The sequence below is a fragment of the Sus scrofa genome, chromosome 13 (genome assembly GCF_000003025.6).
Source record: "Sus scrofa isolate TJ Tabasco breed Duroc chromosome 13, Sscrofa11.1, whole genome shotgun sequence".
Lineage (NCBI taxonomy): Eukaryota > Metazoa > Chordata > Mammalia > Artiodactyla > Suidae > Sus > Sus scrofa.
Genome location: NC_010455.5, coordinates 134,576,100 through 134,592,928, shown reverse-complemented (window position 1 = coordinate 134,592,928; position 16,829 = coordinate 134,576,100). Strand labels below are relative to the sequence as shown.

Genomic DNA, 16,829 nt, shown 5'->3' with positions numbered 1-16,829 from the left:
ACTGTACAGGCAATCCTAACCACTCCCTGCCCAAGATTACTTTTTCTGAGGACCAGGACATTTTGGGGACACTTTCAGTTTACACATATTCCCAGTCAAGTGTTAACATCCTAGAATGCTTTGTCCAGCCACGAGTCACATTCGTGTCTGTTCAAAGGAGCTGCCTTGTATCATATAATGCCCAAATTTCTCCCCCCAAAATTTTCCAACCAATCTATATTGAAAGAGTGCATGGTATTACAAGGTACTTTAAGAGATCAAGATATTGCCAGCCACACGGGATCTGAGTCGCATCTGAGCCCTACACTGCAGCATACAGCAATGCCAGATTCTTTTAACCCAATGAGCCAGGCCAAGGATCAACCCACATCCTGGTGGATACTAGTTGGGGATTCTTAACCTGCTGAGCCACAACAGGAACTCCTGGATAAAATTTTTTCTGTACTTCCTGAAGATATCTCGTATCCAAAAACTTGCACCATTCCTATAAACCTGAGATACTCCTCTCCACTGTCCCCAACTAAAGCTTACTTGTAAGCTTGCTCCCCACCATCAATGAAGGTCTTTTTTTAAAAGGGCTCACCTGTAACATATGGAAGCTCCCAGGCTAGGAGTGGAATCGGAGCTGCGGCAACTTGGGGATCCTTAACCCAATGAGCAAGGCCAGGGATCCAACCCATGTCCTCATGGATACTAGTTGGTCTTGTAACCCAATGAACCGTAACAGTAACTTCAGGATGTGAATAGCTTCATCTAAGACCTTAACTGGGGAGTTTCCCATTGTGGCTCAGCAAGTTAAGGATATGGTGTTGCTGTGAGTTGTATAGGCCGGCAGCTGCAGCTCTGATTTGACCCTTAGCCTGGGAACTTCTATATGCCATGGGTGCAACCCCTAAAAAAAAAAGACATTCAAATCCTATCCTCATCAAAACCGTCCTCTTATCTGTATCTGTTAAATGCCATATTCTCTGGGCTTCCTTATACTCTGAAAAGGCCTGATAACCACCACTTAAGCACTTGGCAAATGAATTTAAGGCAAAGAAAATTTAAAGCCATTTACCAAAAATACAAGAGAACAAATGCACTTTTATTTAATTTTCAGTAAGTTTAAATTCTTGAAGGGTACAGCATCTGGGGGAAAAAAAGAACACAACGTCATTAGGTGCATGTTATACAAAAACTGCTGAATAAATATCCCATTGTCCCATTACCCATCTCTGAAAGGTATCCAATGACTTATATCTCGGTGGCAAGTGAACTAAATTTTTAAAGCCTTCAGTTTCTAGGTCAACATGCTTTAAGAACCAGTACTGGGAACACTGAAAGTCCCTGTAACTTTGCATCCTCTAACCAGCAGTTAAAGCCTCCCGATGAGAAATCTCAACTGCTCAGCAGGGTTTAAAAGTGTGCCGTGACTCTATAGCCACGGATATAGCCACATAAAGTAAAAATGTATAAATGAAGAAATAGAAGCTATTTTAGAAAAGACACAGAATCTGGAGTTCAAGACTGAGTTTAAATCCTGGGATGATAAACATTAGCACCCAGTTTTCTCTATAAAATAAAGCTAACTAATACCTACTCAAACAAGACTGTAATGATGAAGAGTTGAGAAATGCTATGCTAGCAAAAGGCATATTAAATTTTTATCTTCTAATATTTGCTTAAATCTGTTCATTTTTTGAGTTCCTGTCGTAGCTCAGTGGAAACAAATCTGACTACTATCCATGAGGACACACGTTCGATTCCTGGCCTCGCCAAGCAGGTTAAGGATCCAGCATTGCCATGAGCAGTGGTGTGGGTGCCAGACTTGGCTCGGATCTGGCATGGCTGTGGCACAGGTCAGCGGGTACAGCTCTGATTTGACCCCTAGGCTGGAAACCTCCATATGCCTTGGAAGTGGCCCTAAGGGAAAAGAAAAAAAACCAACCCTGTTCATTTAAGCAGTTGACCCTTGTACAACACAAGTTGAAAATATGTGGATTTTAAAAAATTTTTTTGCCATTTTTTTTTTAAAGGGCCAAACTAGTGGCATATAGAGCTTCCCAGGCTAGGGGTCCAATCAGAGCTTAGCTGCCAGCCTACACCACAGCCAAGTCACTGCAGTGACAATGCCAGATCCTTAAGCAACTGTGCCAAGGGAGAACACTTGCAGGTTTTTAAATGCATACTACAGTACTACACAATCTGCAGTTGACAGAACTCACAGATTCAGCTAACTGTAGTTACACCTGGATTTCCCACTGTGCCCTTAACCATACATTGTTCATAGGTCAACTATACTATTCCCTTCAGGCAGCTTTAGCAATACCTCAAATGCAGGCAAAAATCATTCAATCCCTTTGCCTTGATTTTCTGTAAGTTTCTGCCAAAACATGTTCCATAATACATTTTCACAGTAGCCACTAATTTTGCAGCATGACATTTTATAATCACTGGAGTCCTTAGCAGTCAAAGCCAGACCCCCTTCAGCTTAGTTTGATTCAACAAGGTGCCATTTGCAAATAACTACTTACCACACGGATTCTGTGTCCAATGGCCTTGGCAGGAAGGTTGCTTCGGAATTTGGCACGAACCATGCCACTGTTGCCATGAGCACGAGTTACCTTTCCCCAGATTACTCTGGTTTTGTTAGGTTTTCCGCCAGGAGTCACTGTGTTACTGATTTTAAAAAAGGATTTAAAAAGGAATGAGAACCAAGACAATCAGTATAGTGAGATATAAAAATCAAGGTGACTTCAGGACCAATGGCTCTCAACCCTAGTTAACCACTTTGGTCACCTGGGAAACTTTAAATGGTTAATAGCTACAATATTGGAGGAGAAAAGGGCAATGGGGGACAAGGAAATGTGAGGATGTTTGAATGTAGAGAGAGAACTTTTTTGCAATTTTCAATAACCAAGGAAGGCCTTACTAAGAAGGTAACACTAGGGAAAAGACTGGAAAGGGAACAACAGCTTGTGTTAAAAACCTGAGGTTGTGTCCCTGGCTCTTGGGAGGGCAGTAGATAGGATAAATCCTAGCTGGGTTAAGAGTAGAAACAGGGAGCCCTGAATGTATATGGTCCTAGAAGCTCCTTAATGACCTCAACTTTTACTGAAGAGATGGGACCAGTGGGAGTTTGAGCAATGTACAGATGATGTGACTTAAATTTTTAAAGGCTCACTCTGGTTGCAGAAGGAAAGGGGGCTAGGGGAAATAAAAGCGTGACCCCCAAGAATCTTCCAAAGAAGCCAGGATTAAGAACCAATGCTCTAAAGACATAAATAATACGTTCATGCATGTATACAACTATATAAGAGTCCAACGAAATGAATTAAGGTACATGAAAAGGGCTCTATAAAACCTTAAGATCATAATATACAGAACTGACTCCTTCCTTGAAAACACTTAACAGCTGTACTTTTTCTAAGTGCAGAAGACACCTACATCCAACACCACCATGATGTTCCATAAAATCCAAAGTAGACTCTACAACAGTACCAATTACTTTACCAACTTCAAATGAGACAAATCAAGTACAACTCAGAAAATATAAAAATACTACATAAACTTACTTCTTTGCTTTGTACACATAAGCACATCTCTTGCCTAGATAAAATTCAGTTTCATCTCGGGCATAAACACCTTCAATTTTAAGAAGAGCTGTGTGCTCCCTCTGGTTCCGGAGACCCCGCTTATAACCAGCAAAAATGGCCTTGGACCACAACCTACGACAAAATATATCGTTAACCATAAGCTGTTAAAAGATACCTCAACTTCGATAAACCACAGGTACAGATCTGACTTGTGATGATGACCCGTGTAGCAAACATTTTTTCCCCCACCAATTTTAAGCTCACGTTTAGGTTCAAGCGTAATAAAGAGACTGCAAGTACAAAGCAATGATATGTGAAACGCATACCTTCCCGACATATTTGCTGGTTTTGAAGTCCTGCTCCCAGGAGGCCTTAAAACAAAAATAATCAGTTTAAAATCTTGTATTCGCACGTTTCCTACCTAGTCTCCTCAGAAAAGGACCCCTAAGTCAGATAACAGCTAAGCAAACTCCAAAATGAGACAAAAACGAAAAGTGGTAAGACAGTAAACTACAAGTAACTTCTAGAAACTCCAAAAGGAAGTCTTAAGAAAATTCACGCCACGGTCAGTAGGAGAAAATGAATATCAAAGAAAACAGAAGCACGCAAGGAACAAGGCTCTTAAGCACAGCATAGGAAAGAAAGGCTAAAAAGAGATCGTAAATACGCAAAGCCAGGTTTAGAGAAAGAATAAATGGACAAGGAACCCTGCCTAAAGGAACGACTGCTTCAAAAGGGCAACTGCTGCCAGACAGAATCCATCTCTGTTCCTCCAGGAAGCAACTCCGATTACGGGAGCACCCGTTCACAGACGTCAGGGGACCAGCACCATCAGTCCAATATCTCCTCCATCCTGTCCTCCCCGTTGCTAGAATCCATAAATATCACTAGCTGGCAGAGACCCGGCGATGCAGCAGTGCCTCGCTGAGGCAAAAACCGAGTCCATCCCAGTCATTTGCCCTCAAAGTTCAGCTGCCAGAGCTAAACTCACCTCCACAGGCTCCAAGATGGCTGAAAGAGAAGGGGGAAGGCCCCGCCGCGGAGCCTTGTGGGTAAACACCTATCTGCCCCGCCCCCATTTAGGCATCTTCCGCGACCGCCAAAAAAAGAGCCCGAGAAATCGTCTTCTGACTAAAATAAGCCTCGTTCAAGAGCATTCGTACAATTCTTTCCCTGAGTCCTTTTATCTTTGTAAGATGCGACCCGCATTATTTTGGAGCAGATGGAGGCAAAATGGTAGCCAGCTAAACGAGAAGAAAGGCCCTCCGAAGCTTGCGTTGCCACAGAAACACCTCAGCGTCATTCCCGTGTGCAGTAGTTGAGGTGAAGCCGCTCCGGTCCTCCAGATTTGATTCGCCAACAAGGGAGTCTCTTTCCTTCTCTTCACAGTGGAATAGAGCGAACGGAGACTCTCGGGTTCTAGCCTGGAAGAGAAAGCCCGCCAGCACGAAGGCAGGAGGAGGGAGGGAGTTCTCTTTACCTCCCCTTCCCATCCCCTTCCTCCTTTCCTCGTACTCCTTTATTTCTTTCAAGAAATGACTTAAGTTCTTACTTCCATTCTTTCATTTTGTCTTTGGGGTGAAGAGCACTGCCCTCAAAAGGCCTCCTTCCCTTTTTAAAATAATTCCGTCAGCCGCCAAGCTCTCAGTGAGCGCAGTACCGTGCCCATGTGTAATAGGTCTTAAGTAAATACTTGCAGACCAGAGTTGGATAGATTAGTTGAGTCAGAGATTTAATTTCCTAATTATTGCACATTTATTTGGGTTGCTCAATGCATTTATTTCTTTTTTTCAACAAGTAGTTTTAATGACTGACTACCATGTACCAAGCTTTGTTCTTGGCTCAGAAAACGCTGCAGTAAGTAAAACGGCAGAAATCTCTGCCTCATGGAGCTTACATCTAGTAGAGGGAGCAAAACAAGTGAATAAAATATATACTACATTAGAAGGTAATGTAAGGTGTTCCCGTCGTGGCCCAGCGGTTAAAGAATCTGACGAGCAGCCAAGAGAACTCACGTTCGATCCCTCGCCTCGTTCAGTGGGTTAAGGATCCAGCGTTTTTGTGAGCTGTGGTGTAGGTTACAGACACGACTCAGATCCTGCATTGCTGTGATGTAGCCAGCGGCTGCAGCTCGGATTCAGCCCCTAACCTGGGAACCTCCATATGCCCTAAAAAGCAAAAAAAAAAAAAGTAATATGAGAAAAAAATTAGCTATAAAGATTGGTTCCAGAGGGGGCCAATGGCAGATACTTAGCAAAAGCCAGTGATTTAAAGCTGATATCTGATGGATCAGTGGGACTTTACAATTTGGAGAGGGGCAGGGAGAGGAGTGCAAGTTGAAGGAGTAACACGTGCAAAGACCTTGAGTTGGAAGGGAGCATGATTCCATAGAAGAAAGAAGCCCACTGAAACTGAGGCCATGAGAGCAATAAAAGGGCAGTGCTAGGTGGATCTGGAGAAGAACAGAGGAACCCAGGTCATGCAAGTCTTATGGTCCAAGTTGAGAATTTTAGTTTTTGTCCTAAGGTAATAGAATCCATTGAAGGGTTTTAAAGAGAGATGTGATGAGAGTTTCAATTTGAAAAGGTCAGTCGTTCATTTAAAAAAAAATCGCTTTTAATTTAGAGGCTGTTAGGAGTTCCTGTTGTGGTGCAGAGGAAACGAATCCAACTAGGAACCATGAGGTTGTGGGTTCAATCCCTCGCCTCACTCAGTGGGTTAAGGATCCAGCGTTGCTGTGAGCTGTGGTGTAGATTGCAGACATGGCTCGGATCTGGCTTTGCTGTGTCTGTGGCCTAGGCAACAGCTCTGATTAGACCCCTAGCCTGGGGACCTCCATATACCTCGGTGCGGCCCTAAAAAGACAAAATAATAATAATAATAATAATTTAGAGGCTTTTAGAGTAGTTCAAGCAAGGAACAACAGATTCAACATGGTGTTGGGGGGATATGGAAATAGAAAGTAAAATCCATAGGATGTGGTGATGCTTTGAACTGGGAGAATGCTGATGTCACGATGAAGGAGGAAGCAGAAATGACTCCTAAGTTTTCAGTGTTGAGCAATGAGAAGCCAGAACAGCACAAAAGTACTGGGTTCTGCATAAGTGTAGCCCTATCTTACCTGTGTGAAGCACACTCACCTAGGCCCCAGGCCCAAAAAATGGAAAAATAACACAGCAAAGAACAAAATCTTCTTACCATGCTACTTCCTCCTAAGACTGCGCTTATACCAGAAAATTTGGCTAGTTTGGAATCTTTTTCAGTTTACATAAAAATTCTTTAATTTCTGTGTATGTTTGTTTCATGAGACACATTTGTACCACCCTCCTCAGGATCACTTTATTGTGGCCAAAATCACACTGTAAACTTATCATTTGCTATTGATTCAGTACAGAGGAAATTTCTCCATAGGATGTTCTCATTGTAAAGCTTATTTAAGCAGAGAAGCCTTTGATTTACTGAGGAAGGGTAACACCTTGATAGCAGTTTAAACTAATTTTTCAGGTTAAATATAGTTTTTCTAAGTGGAAGCTCAATTGTTTTTCTAAGTCTGTTAACTGACAGATAAGGGGAATGCAGCAAACAAATTAAATATTTTAGTAATCAGAATAACAGAAAAGTAAATCTGTTATAAAACTATCACCAACCAATACTCAGAATACAATAAAAAACAGGGAGTTCCTGTTGTGGCTCAATGTTATCAAACCCTACTAAGATCCATGAGGATGCAGGTTCGATCCCTGGACTCTCTCAGTGGCTTAAGGATTGCCATGAGCTTGGTGTAGGTTGTAGATACACCTTGGATCCTGCCTTGCTGTGGCTGTGGTGTGGGGCAGCAGCTGCAGCTCTGATTTGACCCCTAGCCTAGGAAATTCCATACGCCTCAGGTGTGGCCCTAAAAAAGGAAAAAGAAAAAAAAAAAAAACATAAGAAAAGCCATGTTGGACACTTACTTACCTTAAGAAACTCAAAGAGTGCCAATAAGTAAGCTGACTATTTAATAGACCTGCAGCACATGATGGCAATGGTTCTTCCATCTCTGGGACTGTTCTGCTAAGCAAAAAGTGGGATAAGCTACAGCTCTTCTAACTCTTTAATTTTCTCTTAATGAAAGGGCGTAGAAATAACTTAAATTCATTCAGCACTGCCTTAAACTAATCTCAATGTTTTCTTCCCACTTTAGGTGGTTGCATTTTTTTTTTGAAATTATAAATGTACTGTGGAGGTTAACAAAACTAATTCAAGAAGAATGGAAGAGTATGTTCCAATTTCCAATTTATTATATATATAATAAATAATTATATAATTATATGTAAATATATGTTATACACACACACACATATATTCACGTATAATGCCTTAGGGAGATCTCATAGGTGCAGCCCTAAAAAAAAGCAAAAAAAATGCCTTATGTTAAATATCTGTATTATTTACCTATGGATGTGTAACAAAACTTAGTGACTGAAAGTAAATCATTTATCATTTTATACAGTTTCTGTGGGTCAAGAATTTGGGAGCAGTTTAAGTGGTTGCTTCTGTTTTGGGGTCTCTCAGAATTTGAGGTTGGCCAGGGCTGCAATCATCTATAGACTTGACTGGGTCTAGAGGATCCACCTCCAAGATGGCTCTTTTACAGAGGTGGCAAGTTGATGCTGGCTGTGGGCAAGAAGCTTTAGCTTCTTAGCATCAGGAACCCTTCACAGGACTCCTTATGTGTCCTCATGACAAGGAAAGTGGCTTCCCACACAGCGCTATGAGAAAGTGATGGAGAAGCTTTAATGTCTCAAAATCACCTAGCCTTGGAACCCACAGTATCATTTTAGTTACATAGGTTAGTCCTATTCAATGTGGGGAAGACTAGACAAGGGCAGGAGTACAAGAAAAAAATCATATGGGTCACCTTGGAGACTGGCTGCTGTGTTTCATCTTCCAATAATCGAGACAATTTTGGTTAGTATCTAAAGATGTTGCTAGAAAAAAAGTTTATTTTGGCTCAAGTTCAAATTGATTAAGCATAGTCAGCATAGCCAAATAGCCTGGGCTACATATCTTTATCTTTATTAAATATGAAGTTACTTGCCTTTGGTAGGTGAGAATGTCACTGTGAAGTATTTAGCAGAATCAGATGCAAACTACTTTTGTTCATTATGTTGGTTATATTATATGATAACATGGACTTTGCAGGAGCCAATCTACATGCTGCCTGCGCTTTTAAGTAATTTTTAAACATTTAGCGGCTGAATTATTTTTTCTTTTATTCTTTCTTTAGAGGTCAACAGGAAACCTCAAATCTTCCTCCAGATGTTTGGCACTCTGAGGTGACAGTGTCAGTCACAGGGGAACCACCTACTGCTGCAGAAGAAATTGAAGAAACAGCCAAAGAGACAGCCAGAGAAATCACACCAGAAATCACAAAGCCACTCTCCATTGTAGATGTGCTGAGGATCTCTGCAGTTCTGGAGGACACCATAGACCAGCTCTCCATTCTAAACTATATCATGCCAGTTCAGTATGAAAAAAGACCAAGCAGCAGCATGGTAGATACACTCACTATTACTTAATTTTAGCTTTCCTTTCTTTTTGTTTCCCCATCATTTTCAGTACCTACGCCATTAAGTTTAACTTGGGAAATAACACCTTCATATCAGGTGAAGGGCTACAGTAAATATCTGAGATGCTTACTCTCAATTAATAGAGTGAAACAGACATAGCTTTAGGTGCATTACCAGTCAGAAAATCCATTTCTTCCAATATGTTGGCATTATTCTATTTTTTTTTTTTTGTCATTTTTTGGGCCACTCCTTCGGCATATGGAAGTTCCCAGGCTAGGAATCGCAGCTGTAGCCACCAGCCTATGCCAGAGCCACAGCAACATAGGATCCCAGCCACGTATACAACCTACACCACAGTTCATGGCAACGCTGGATCCCTAACCCACTGAGCAAGGCCAAGGATTGAACCCAAAACCCCATGGTTTCCAGTTGGATTCATTAACCACTGAGCCACGACGGGAACTCCTGTTGGCATTATTCTAAAAGGCCTATAGAGGATTTCCCGTCATGGCTCAGTGGTTAACGAATCTGACTAGGAACCATGACATTGTGAGTTCGATCCCTGGCCTTGCTCAGTGGGTTAAGGATCCGGTGTTGCCGTGAGCTGTAGTGTGGGTCGCAGACACGGCTCGGATCTGGCGTTGCTGTGGCTCTGGCGTAGGCCGGCAGCTACAACTCTGATTAGACCCCTAGACTGGGAACCTCCATAGCTAAATCAGTGTCAATACTATATAATATATATATTGAGGCAATCTGCTAAGTAATTGCATTATCTCCCCTATCTTGTATTTCTCAGATACTAAAAGCTAACTGAAAACTAGGGGGAGGGCCTTTAACTGGACCCTCTCGACATTGCTTTAATCTAAAATGACTTTGTTATTGCTAAACATGTTATAGTATGCTTTTCTGAATATCCAGCCATATCATGGTGTCAGCCATTACATTTTCAATGATGTTCTGGATTCCTCCTCAAAGCACCACTGAGATAAAAAAACTCAACTTGATAGTAAGCAAAATCCTTATAAATTCTTAAAGCTTTTATAAATTTTAATTACTTAGGTTGTAGATGTAAAATAGAGAAATTTATACATACAAACACATATTAAGTTTTAACAAAATTACATTGTATAATTTGCACAGAATATACTCTTATTTCCGATTCTATGATAAATGAAAATTGCTGCAGGCAATTCCTGTTGTGGCTCCATGGTAAGGAACCCGACTAGTATACATGAGGAAGCAAGTTCAATCTCTGGTCTCACTCAGTGCTCTGTGGTGTAGGTCACAGACATGGCTCGGATCTGGCATTGCTGTGGCTGTGGCATAGGCTGGCAGCTGCAGCTCCAATTTGACCCCTAGGGAACCCCTAGGCCATGGGTGCGGCCCTAAAAAGAAAAAAAAAAAAAAAAAAAAAGAAAATAAAATTTCTATGTAAATGAAAGGATAAATTGGTTTTCACATCTAACAGAAAAGATGTCCATATTTATTGTAACTAGCAAATTAAATTTCCCTTTAATTGCTCCTTACAATTTAAAAATTATTATTATTGTTAATATATGTATATTCTGGGTTCATAAAGCTTTTATTAAAGTTTTTAAAGTTTATACAAAATTTCAATAGGACATTAGATTTGGAATCAGGAAACCTTTATGATTTAGTTGTGTACTATGAGCAATTTATTTCACTTTCTTGGTCTTAGTTTTCTCATTCGTAGGTTGTGATGGAGTTTTAACTAAATGATGCATATGGTCCCTTCCAGTGCTAACATTCTATGAGTTTTGGGGTAGTTTTAAAATGTTAGTTAATGGGTATTATAGGAATTTTAAAACAAATTCATTTCCTTTTTAACTTATGGAAAGCAGAGATAGTGGAAATCCAGGAACTAAGCCTTTCAATGTATTGAAAATGTCTAATCCTTAAATTAAGCTAGTTAAGATATAATACAAAATCAACTATAATGGAAAAAATTTTTAAAAAAATAGTACAGAAGAGACTAGTGTTTCCTTCCTATTGTCTCCTTCAGTAAGAATCACAAATAAGAAAGGAAGATACTCAGTTAACAAGATAAAATTGTGGGTTTTTTTGCAACAGGGTTTTTTAAAATTTTTTTATTTTTTTGTCTTTTTAGGGCTGCACCTGCAGCACATGGAGGCTCCCAGGCTAGTGGTCTAATTGGAGCTGTAGCTGCTGGCTTGCACCACAGCCACAGCCACAGCCACACCAGATCTGAGCCATGTCTGTGACCTACACCACAGCTCACAGCAAAGCCGCATCCTTAACCCACTGAGCGAGGCCAGGGATCAAACCTGCCTCCTCATGGATGCTACTGAGATTCGTTTCCGCTGAGCCACAATGGGAATTCCCCAGGTTTTACTTTTGCTTTGTATCTATTACAGTGTTTGAAACCTTAAAAAAATAGGTTTGAAGAGAATTTTCTCCTCAGATTTGGATGTGTACATAAAAATCATTTGTCTGGACTCAGCACACTCAGTGCCATGGTTTTCTGGCCTGTGTCTGCTCTGAAATCATCAAGCTTTATCTGTCTACCCAGGGGCCCTGAGAACATGGAAAACAATAGCCAGGGTTTATAGTTCTTAAAAGCAAATAAATTTGGAAAGAAAACTAGTGAGGGAAAAGGTTTGATTCACTTTCCTTGGATCTGTAGCTGGGAAACCAGGCTATTTTTCAGGGACATTATTCCATCTTGGGTAGCTGGGTCCTCATAACCCCTTGCTTCTTTAGTGATTCAGTCAAAGGCATTTCCCACAAAAGCTAGCTAAAAGAGCCAATACCCAACCTCAGGGCCTGAGGGTTAACAAGATAAAGTTTTATAAGGGTTCTCTTGTGGTGCAGGAGGTTAAGGATCTGGTGTTGTCACTGCAGCGGCTCAGATTGCTGCTCTGGCAAGGGTTTGATCCTTGGCCCAGGGACTTCTACATGCGACAGGTGCAGCCAAAACAACAACAACAAAACAAGATAAAGTTTTTTTCAGTGATATTTACTGGCAGGTTTAAGGGTAATTTGCTGGGAGTTCCCCTTGTTGTTCAGTGGTTAAGGATCCCGACTAGGATCCATGAAGATCCCTGGCCTCACTCAGTGGATTAAGGATCTGGCATTGCCATGAGCTGTGGTGTAGATCGCAGATGCAGCTTGGATCCTGCATTGCTGAGGCTGTGGTGTAGGCCAGCAGCTGCACCTCTGATTCGATCCCTACCCTGGGAACTTCCATACGCCGCAAATGCGGCCCTAAAAAAGCAAAAAAATAAAATAAAATAAAAAAATAAAAATAAAAAAAAAAAAAGGAAAGTGTAATTTGCCATCCTAGAAACTCAAGAGAGAATGAAAAACTCCAGTTTATAAACAGCATTCAGCAGTGGTCATCATTTCAGTAAATAAAAGAACAAAACTTTTGCAGTTTTATTTTGGTTTATGATAATGATCTTCACCCACAAAATTTTCTGACAACAAAGGCTCTACTTATGATTTTATAGAGATATAAATAGTAAAGGTTTATATTCTTACTTTGATTAATAGCAGCTTAAAAGCCCCTTTCTCAATATATTAGTTCTATGATTTTTAAAAACTGTGATTCTGGAATTTCCGTCATGGTGCAGTGGAAACGAATATGACTAGGAACCATGAGGTTGTGGGTTCTATCCCTGGCCTCACTCAGTGGGTTAAGGATCTGGCATTGCTGTGGCTGTGGCTGTGGCTGGCGGCTACAGCTCCAATTAGACTCCTAAGCCTGGGAACCTCCATATGCCACTGGTGTGGCCCTGAAAAAAACAAAACAAAACAAAAAACAAAAAGAAAGAAAAAAAAATGTGATTCTCTTGGCTCAGCAGGTTAGGGATCCAGCATTGTCACTGCTCTGGTTACAGCTATGGTGCTATGGTGCAGCTTCAGTCCCTGACCCAGAAACTTTCGCATGTCACAGGCACAGCCAAAAAAAAATGTTTTCAATCTCTTAAAATATTTTTTCTTTTTTTTTTTTTTTTTAGCTGCCCCACAGCATATGGAAGCTTTGGGGCCAGGGATCGAATCTGAGCCAGAGCTGCCACCTGCACCACAGCCGCAGCAATGCTGGATCCTTAACCCACTGCCATAGGCTGGGGATGGAACCACCATTCTAGCTGTCGATCCCATTGCAACACACTGGGAGCTCCTAGGATATATATTTTTAAATTTTAGTATATTTATGGATGTTTTCTTTCTTCACATTGTTGAGCCTTATAATAACCTTGGGACAAATGTTCAGTTAGCATCATCCCTCTTTCACAGCTATTTTTGTAGCTAAAGATATTTACAAATAGATTTTCTTTTACTAGAATAGTGGAATGGAATGATGAAAGATATACTAACATACCACATTCTACCAGAAGTGGGAATAATTTGTCCTAAGTTTAGAAAGCACTCCCTTGCAGGAAATACTCTTTTTTTTTTTTTTTGTCTTTTTTTCTTATTTTTTCCCTTAGGTTCTACTACCGTACCATACAAGGAAGTGAATGGACTAGAGAATATAGCAGGATCCATTAAGTTCTCCTCTAAAAATTCACATTTATTTCTAGTAATCAATAAGTCAGGCTGTTTGACACATTTGCTTCCTTTTCCAGATGCCTAAGCACGAGGGTAGAGGAACAATGGTTAAGATGATCAAAAATCCACTTTCCAGGCCTTATACTTCCCACTCCCTCCTTGGACAAAATCTAAAGTAATAAATATCTGGAGTTCCTATCGTGGCTCGGCAGAGACAAATCTGACTAGCGTCCATGAGGACAAAGGTTTGATTTCTGGTCTCATTCAGTGGATTAAGGATCCAGCACTGCTGTGAGCTGTGGTGTATGTTACAGATGCGGCTCAGATCTGGTGTTGCTGTGGCTATGGCATAGGCCGGCAGCTATAGCTCTGATTTGACACTTCATATGCCACAAGTGTGGCCCTAAAAAACAAACAAACAAAAAGTAATAAACATCTTACATATTTCAAGTTTTTCTTATGTTCAGGTAAGGTTCAGTTTAATTGTTAAAATTCTATGGCTTCTGTTCTCTTTGTAGTCAATCATATCAATTTTAATTTGAAAGAGTATTTTGAAATTTAATTCTTTTTCTGTTTTTTTGGCCGCACTCACAGCATATGGGAATTCCCAGTCCAGGATCAAAACTGTGCCATAGCAGTGACCCAAGCCACTGCAGTGACAACACCAGGTCCTTAACCTGCTGTGCCACAAGGGAACTCTAAATTTTTAACTTATTTTTTTTGCTTTTTGGGCCACACTCATGGCATGTGGAAGTTCCCAGGCTACAGGTCAAATCATACCTACAGCTGCTGGCCTACACCACAGCCACAGCAACACAGGATCTGAGCTGTGTCTGTGACCTACACCACAGCTCACGGCAATGCTGGATCCTTAACCTACTGAGTGAGGCCAGGGATCGAACACAACCTCGTGGTTCCTAGTCAGATTCGTTTCTGTGGTGCCACAATGGGAACTCCCCCAAATTTTAACACTTAAAGTAGCACTTTGTTTTGTACTTGCCTTATAAATGTTTTCCTCACATTGAAACTTTGCTTACTGTTGATATAAGGAAAAATGCTACTGAGTCTGTGTTTGTTAACTTTTATATATGATTTTTAACACTTCTGGGCTAATTGAAGATTAGATAAGGAAGACCTAGGCTTTATGTACTGATATGCATATAGAACTTTTTTCTGTGCACAGGATAGGACAAGAATTTAAGTAATCATGTCAAATGCCAAACTGAGTTCTGTGTTTACTTCATTAATTGAGTAATGCTTTATTTCTTTCTTTCTCATAATAACTACAGGAGGGCAAGTTCTATCATTATCCCTATTTTATCAATGGCAAAATGGAGGCATAGAGATGTTAAACAGTTGCCTAAAGTCAGTGTGATTTAGTAACAGGTAGAGGCCAGATTTGAACAAGGAAGTCTGGTTTTAGTCCATATGCATAGCATAATCACTGTTATATGGCTTTGCTTTGGCTCAAGATTTTAGCCACAGATTAAATAGGAATCATCAATTAAAAGACATACCTTGTTCCTATGGTAATGCTTATCCCTTAGTATTCAGGCTTCCATCTGAAAAATTAATTTTTTGGCTTTTCCCCACATGAACTTCAAAATCTTTACTATACCACTAAATATACCATCAACTCCTATTCTTTGGTATAGTTCTCCTTTTATTCTTTATACTGTGAGCCTTCCATATCCATAGTTCCACATCTGTGGATTCAAGCAACAATGGATGGAAAATATTCAAAGAAAAAAATTCCAGGAATTTCCAGAAAGCTTCCAAAAGTTCCAAAATTTGAATTTGCTATGTGCTGGCAGCTATTTACATGATATTTACATTGTAATAGGTATTTTAAGTTATCTAGAAATGATTTAAATTATATGAGAGGATGTATATAGGTTACATACAAATACTGTGCCATTTTATATAAGGGACTTGAGCATCTGTGGATTTTGGTCCCCTTGAGGTGTGGGGGCAGGGAGTGGAGGGGCGGTCTTGGAACCACTCCTCCCCATATACCAAGGGATGACTATATTTCAAATTCTTGTGCTCAGTGAACATTTGAGTCTTTACTGTACCCTAGATAATTGCTCTAAACAATGGGATGTTTAAGATCAATTTAAGATCCAATCTTGTTTCAAAAAGAATTTGAAGTTCACCAAGATTTCTAAGACACTATCTCTTCCTTCATAGAATATACAATCTAGTGGAGCTATGTATACAAATAATTACAAATGGTAAATGTCTGCTGATAATGATGTTTCACAGAGAATTTTACCATTCATTGGTCATGATCTTAAAGTTTACCAGGCTGGGGAATGACAAAGAGAGCAAATGTTGTCAAAAGACAGGAAGACACAAAACAGCAGAGCATGTAGTTTGATGTGGCTAAAGAAAAGGGTAATTTCTTGTACTTCTATTACAAGAGGGAGAAAATGAGGTTCTAAATGTAGACAGAGGCCCTCATATAGCATTGTTTCTTTACTTTTTAAAAATCTGTCTTAATGTAAAACATTTATTATTTTTAGAAGAATAACAAAGAAATGTATTCTGAAGGAAAAAGCTTAGAGAAACTCTCACTGGTCTCAAAAACCTCAAAAATATCTGGTCCATTCTTACTTAAAGAAGAACCCAAGTTGCCAGAAATCAGACAAGGAGTCCAATTTAACAAAGTACAAGATCTTATCTTCAAAAAACCTACAAGGCAGACCATAATGAATACAGAGACACTGAAGAAAATTCAGATTGATAGGTAAGGAAGGACACCATGTTTGGAAATGTGATCTCCATCCAGATGACGGAGAGTGGGTGCAAGGGTGGCTGACTGCTCTCTTATTGATTGGTCATTGCATCCAAGTGACTGCTGGTAATAGGCTTAGCCGAAGACTGCCTAGAGGAAGTGTGGTATAGTTGAAAGTATGATGGGTGGAGTTCTCGTCCTGGCGCTCAGAAACAAATCCAACTAGGAACCATGAGGTTGCAGGTTCGATCCCTGGCCTTGCTCAGTGGGTTAAGGATCCGGCTTTGCTGTGAGCTGTGGTGTAGGTCGCAGATGTGGCTCAGATCCCACGATGCTATGGCTCTGGCATAGGCTGGCAGCTGGAGTTCTGATCAGACCCCTAGTCTGGGAACCTCCATATGCCGAGGGTGTGGCCCTAAAAAACAA

General features: G+C 40.5%; 2 protein-coding genes across 4 annotated transcripts in view; one reads left to right on the top strand and one right to left on the bottom strand.

Annotated features, from left to right (window-relative positions):
• RPL35A (ribosomal protein L35a) lies at positions 1,056 to 4,641 on the bottom strand. 2 transcript variants are annotated; one of them, XM_005670140.3, is made up of 5 exons: positions 4,291 to 4,562; positions 3,905 to 3,949; positions 3,558 to 3,710; positions 2,517 to 2,661; positions 1,056 to 1,131 (listed from the first exon to the last, which is right to left on the bottom strand). In XM_005670140.3, exons 2-5 carry the CDS (start codon positions 3,913 to 3,915, stop codon positions 1,108 to 1,110), a joined length of 333 nt encoding a protein of 110 aa, XP_005670197.1. In that variant the 5' UTR covers positions 3,916 to 3,949; positions 4,291 to 4,562; the 3' UTR covers positions 1,056 to 1,107. The 2 variants fall into 2 exon arrangements, with proteins under 2 accessions (XP_005670197.1, XP_003358821.1); XM_003358773.4 differs by lacking the exon at positions 4,291 to 4,562 and adding an exon at positions 4,570 to 4,641 and having other exon boundaries at positions 1,059 to 1,131.
• Positions 4,807 to 16,829, top strand: part of IQCG (IQ motif containing G) — a 48,075-nt gene continuing 36,052 nt past the window's right edge. For both annotated transcript variants that reach the window (XM_021070200.1, XM_021070199.1), the window contains exons 1-4: positions 4,807 to 5,030; positions 7,762 to 7,835; positions 8,848 to 9,115; positions 16,192 to 16,415. In XM_021070200.1, the coding sequence (XP_020925859.1) occupies positions 7,828 to 7,835; positions 8,848 to 9,115; positions 16,192 to 16,415 (500 nt within the window). In that variant the 5' untranslated portion in view covers positions 4,807 to 5,030; positions 7,762 to 7,827. The remainder of the gene's footprint in view (positions 5,031 to 7,761; positions 7,836 to 8,847; positions 9,116 to 16,191; positions 16,416 to 16,829) is intronic.